Source organism: Balaenoptera borealis (assembly GCF_965194805.1).
Source record: "Balaenoptera borealis genome assembly, contig: HAP1_SCAFFOLD_960, whole genome shotgun sequence".
NCBI lineage: Eukaryota > Metazoa > Chordata > Mammalia > Artiodactyla > Balaenopteridae > Balaenoptera > Balaenoptera borealis.
Window position 1 is genome coordinate 251,604 of NW_028123247.1, and position 6,000 is coordinate 257,603.

A 6,000-nucleotide genomic window follows, 5' to 3' on the forward strand; every position below is an offset into this window, starting at 1 on the left:
ACATTATAATGTCTCTACTGAGAAAATGATTAACGAAAGAAATCTTTATAGTTTAAGATCTAGATTTGTCCATTTCCATCAGCTAATTTCCTTAAATATTTTCAACATAATTCAAAATGTTTATCATAATACTTCCTCCACTCAAGGATTAGGTACAAAAGATCAGCCATCAAAAGCTCTGAAAATTTCTCCTGACAATGACAACGTACTACTGGGAAAAAATGGTGAATTCAAATCTTATTTCACAGCAACTTACTCTGACTTTTGGCAAGATTCTCCGAAGTGTCTCAGTAGGGTTCTGTCGCATCAGAAATGGAAGATTCGCAATCACGCTTGTTCCTTGGATATCTTGACCAGCACTTACAAAGAAAACACAAATTTAAAATTTGTAACTATAAATTTGTATTTATAATTTACATTATAAAAAGCAGGGATTAACTTGAAAACAACTGCTTTTTAATAACGAACACTCAGACTTCTGACAGTTTTAAACTTTAAACACATCATCTAGATATACAAATAAAGCCAGAACTGAAATTTCTGGCTTTAAGTCAATCTTATAACAAATGCATGAAGATATTAATTATGCTTATGCTAAAACAAGGTTCTCTATCCACACACACGTCTTGTTGAAGTCTAAAAATTTTGAGACCATTATTAGTTACTTTAAAATTCTACCTTATTTTTTCCTGTGACCTGCCAGTTTGCTATACTTTATAAAAATATAAATGATAAATTTCATTATGGTAAAATATTAATAATCATAACAACAGCAGGGACAGCAACAAAATCTACAGCAGAATCATACAACTTTCTTCTAGGACAATGAAACTACCTATTGCACTAGATTGAGTCACCAGAAACTTAACGATATATTCTATATTCTTAAAAGTCAGTAGGGTGTATTTATATGGTACCTTTTTAACAGAACATTCATTAGGTCACTAAGGCTTTACCAAAATAATCTGTGATACTCTAGTGGCCTAAATACCTCAGAAAAAGTGTTCCGATTCTTCCAAGAAACCACTTCCATGCAAAAAAATTATTTGTTTTTAAAACATAAGCTGGGCTTCCCTGGTGGCGCAGTGGTTGAGAGTCTGCCTGCCAGTGCAGGAGACACGGGTTCGAGCCCTGGTCTGGGAGGATCCCACATGCCGCGGAGCAACTGGGCCCGTGAGCCACAGCTGCTGAGCCTGCGCGTCTGGAGCCTGTGCTCCGCAACAAGAGAGGCCGCGATAGTGAGAGGCCCGCGCACCGCGATGAAGAGTGGCCCCCGCTTGCCACAACTAGAGAGGGCCCTCGCACAGAAACGAAGACCCAACACAGCCAAAAATAAATAAATAAATAAATAAATAAAACATAAGCTAACCAACATAACTTGTGCAAGTACTTGAAATATATATATATAAAAGATGCTAGTAAATGTGGCACCACCTCAGAGGGAAATTCCACCTGTCGTTAACTGATACCAATTTAAATGTTAATTACTGATGCCGTAATATTTATTTATCTTAACTAAAATTATTTTTACTTAACTCTTCAAATGGAATTATTTATTATATGTATATAAGACCTTAACATGGTTTTCTAAAGAGTTTTTAAAGTATTATATTTATTTGCTTCAGAGTTTTATAAGTTCTGTTAATAAGCAGCATATTCTGATTAAATGAAGCTGCACTGCTGTGACAAAGGCTTTTTCCCTGCTGCAGTACGGTAGGCTGTGAAATACAGGTCAGCACAATCATTCCACTATTCTCATTACTCTCTAAGTGAATACTTTAAAAGACAAAATCAAGAAGGAAAAGAGAAGGGAGGGAAACAGGAGACCCATGCCAAGGTGAGGAGAAGATCAAAAGAGGGAAATTAAAACTGCATATAAGATACTACTTGTAGTGGATTGAATGGTGGCCCCCCCCCCACAAAATATGTCCACACCCTAATCCTGGAAACTGTGAATGTTATCTTAATTTGAAAAAGGATCTTAAAGAGAAATGCAAATCAAAACTAGAATGAGGTATCACCTCACACTGTTAGAATGGACATCATCAGAAAATCTACAAACAGTAAATGCTGGAGAGGGTGTGGAGAAAAGGGAACCCTCTTGCACTGTTGGTGGGAATGTAAAGTGATACAGCCACTATGGAGAACAGTATGCAGCTTCCTTAAAAAACTAAAAATAGAACTACCATATGACCCAGCAATTCCACCACTGGGCATATACCCTGAAAAACCATAATTCAAAGAGTCATGTACCACAATGTTCACTGCAGCTCTATTTACAATAGCCAGGACATGGAAGCAACCTAAGTATCCATCAACAGATGAATGGATAAAGAAGATGTGGCACATATATACAATGGAATATTACTCAGCCATGAAAAGAAATGAAATTGAGTTATTTATAGTGAGGTGGATGGACCTAGAGTCTGTCATACAGAGTGAAGTAAGTCAGAAAGGGAAAAAGAAATACCATATGCTAACACATATATATGGAATCTAAAGAAAAAAAAATGGTTATGAAGAACCTAGGGGCAGGACAGGAATAAAAACGCAGATGTAGAGAATGGACTTGAGGACACGGGGAGGGGGAAGGGTAAGCTGAGACAAAGTGAGAGACTGGCATGGACTTAATATACTACCAAATGTAAAATAGATAGCTACTGGGAAGCAGCCGCATAGCACAGGGAGATCAGCTCGGTGCTTTGTGACCACCTAGAGGGGTGGGATAGGGAGGGTGGGAGGGAGACACAAGAGGGAGGAGATATGGGGATATATGTATATGTATAGCTGATCCACTTTGTTATACAGCAGAAACTAACACACCATTGTAAAGCAATCATACTCCAATAAAGATGTTAAAAAAAAAAAAATGGGCAGAAGACCTAAATAGACATTTCTCTAAAAAAGACATACAGATGGCCAAGAGGCACATGAAAAGATGCTCAACATCACTAATTATTAGACAAATGCAAATCAAAACTACAATGAGGTATCAGCTCACACCAGTTAGAATGGGCATCATCAGAAAATCTACAAACAACAAATGCTGGAGAGAGTGTGGAGAAAAGGGAACCCTCTTGCACTGTTGGTGGGAATGTAAATTGATACAGCCACTATGGAGAACAGTATGGAGGTTCCTCAAAAAACTAAAAATCGAATTACTATATGACCCAGCAATCCCACTACTGGGCATATACCCTGAGAAAACCATAATTCAAAAAGACACATGCACCCCATTGTTCATTGCAGCACTATTTACAATAGCCAGGACATGGAAGCAACCTAAATGCCCATCAACAGAGGAATGGATAAAGAAGATGTGGTACATATATACAATGGAATATTATTCAGCCATAAGAAGGAATGAAATTGGGTCCTTTGTAGAGACGTGGATGGACCTAGACTGTCACACAGAGTGAAGTAAGTCAGAAAGAGGAAAACAAATACCATATATTAACGCATGTATGTGGAATCTAGAAAAATGGTACAGGTGAACCGGTTTGCAAGGCAGAAACAGACACAGATGTAGAGAACAAACGTATGGACACCAAGGGCAGAAAGGGGGGGAGGTGGTGGTGGTGGGATGAACTGGGAGATTGGGATTGACATATATACACTAATATGTATAAAATAAATAACTAATGAGAACCTGCTGTATAGCACAGGGAACTCCACTTCACTGTACAGTAGAAACTAACACAATATTGTAAAACAACTATACCCCAATAAAAAATTAATTAATTAATTTTTTAAAAAAGAACTGTTTTCCAAGTCTCTGCATGTATGGAGGATGGAAGCCCGGCTGTGGGCGGCAAGCAGCGGCCCTGGGAGGCTTCAAAAAAAAATCCTTAACAGAATATTAGCAAATAAAATATAGTAATATATTAAAGGAAGAATTATACACCATGATCAAATGAGATTTACTCCAGGGATGCAAGGCTAGTTCAATACTCAAAATCAGTGTAATCCATCATATTAACAGGTTAAAGAAGAAAAATATCACATGATCATATCAATGCAGAAAAACATTTGACAAAATTCAACACATGAACACTGAAATTACAAATACAATATCATTTACAATCACTCAAAAAACGAAATACTAACAAAATTACAGGACTCGTATGCTGAAAACACAATGTTAATGAAAGAAATCAAAGGACATCTAAATAATTAGAAAAACCTACTCTATTGAAATTAGAAAAGCTATCCTGAACCACACGTTCTTATAAGGGTTATGAAACGAATTTCACATAAATACAAGACATATACAAGGACCATGTTCAAATTCCATATAGTTATTTTTTTAAAAAAGAGAAGGACTGAACTAATATTCTTAAAGACAATGAAAGACAGACAAGCCCACAAAACAGCTAATTATAACCTATTATTTTTCCACAAGCAAAGGAAAAAAATTAAGAAAATGTATAAGACACAGGAAAAAAACACATGAATCATAATTATGAAAGCTCAGAAATACGGTGATAAAACTCAGGAAAGAATTGAAAGAAAATATCTTGAAAAAGACGAAACTATAAAGAACACAAGGTTGAATAAATAAAATATATAATGCCTTAAGAAAAATAAAAGGTGAAGAGAATAAAAATTTTAAATTAAAAAAGATTAAAAAGATTTGAGAGAAAGTGATATATAAGACAGGCAAAGAAAATCCAACATACTTTTAATAGGAGTCCCTAAAGAAGCAACCAAATCAAGGGAACCATCAAAAAAAACATTACTTGAAATGAAAAAAGATTCAAAAGGGCACCCTGTGTACCTGAGAAAATCGATCCAGCATAACCAACACTGGACTATATTAAAGGACTTTAAAAAAATCCTTTGGGCATCCAAGAAAATGAGCAAGTTACTTAGTAATAGAAAAAAATATATGGACTGTCATTAGACTTTGACAGCTATAAGATGTTAGAAAAGCAAAGAATAGTCTATTGGTGACACTGCTTACTATAAAAAGGACATGAAAAAATATAAAAAGAAAGTACAGCTAAATTGTAATCACCATAATCTCTATCAAATATAAAATCTAAACTTAATTTCTATAATCAATATATGTATGGCCCTTTTCCCACCAAGGGAGAAAAATACATACATTTGGGTATTGTGTTAAGTATCATTGCTTAGAAGGGAAAGCAATTGAGTTAGCTAGTGGTCCTCGGCCGAGAGCGATCCCCTCCTCCCCAAGGGCACATATGACAATGTCTGGAGACATTTTTGATCATCACAACTTGGGAGATGCTACTATAATCCAGTAGGTAGGATCAAGGGATTTTGCTAAAACATTCCACAACACACAGAACAGCTACCCACAACAAAGAATGCCAATGTCTCAACCACAAAAAATGTCTAAGAAACCCTAGTTTACACAAAGTAACAATTAGTTGAACCATATGAAATTGCCAACATTAGATCATTATTGACCTACAACAACAGTAATTTCATATTTTCAATCTATGCATTAAGCTTAGCAGAAATATACTGTCAGGGCCTTCAAGGAAATGTATACAGGTTGGTAACCACAATATGCTAGAGCAATGGTTTCCAAACTTTAGCATGTATCAGAATCATCCTGCAGCACTTGTTAAGACTGGGTCTCACCCCCAGAGATTCTGGGACAGTAGGTCTTGGTGAGGCCTGAGAACTTGATTTCTAACATGTTCCCAGGTAATGCTGATGCTGATGGAGATAATACTCTGAGAGCTGCCATGACAAGAGGAAGGGTCAAATAAAGGAAAGAGGAAACCTCCTATTCTCCTTTTTTAGACTACACGTGTGAAATCAGCCAAGCGCACAGAAGCAGTTTGCCCAAATGAAGCACAAAGTCCATTTGACCTGAATGCATGTGTGCACTACTTCTGTCTACAGTTCTGTCTACAGTTCTACAGTTCTGGCACTGCTTCTGTCTACAGTTCACAAAAACAATGTTAAAAGTGATGTGGCAAAGAACAGGTAGCAGAGACGGAATAACAGGTAGTCTACTTAAAT

The 6,000-nt window shown here is 36.4% G+C and overlaps 1 protein-coding gene across 1 annotated transcript in view; it reads right to left on the minus strand.

The window, feature by feature from the left end:
- The window catches only part of LOC309621762 (serine/threonine-protein phosphatase 4 regulatory subunit 4-like), a 73,868-nt gene extending 73,500 nt beyond the window's left edge, over positions 1-368 (minus strand). Inside the window, 1 exon segment of the mRNA XM_082409109.1 lies at positions 257-368. Coding sequence (XP_082265235.1) covers positions 257-307 — 51 coding nt within the window. The 5' untranslated portion in view covers positions 308-368.
- Positions 369-6,000: the final 5,632 nt, after the last annotated feature.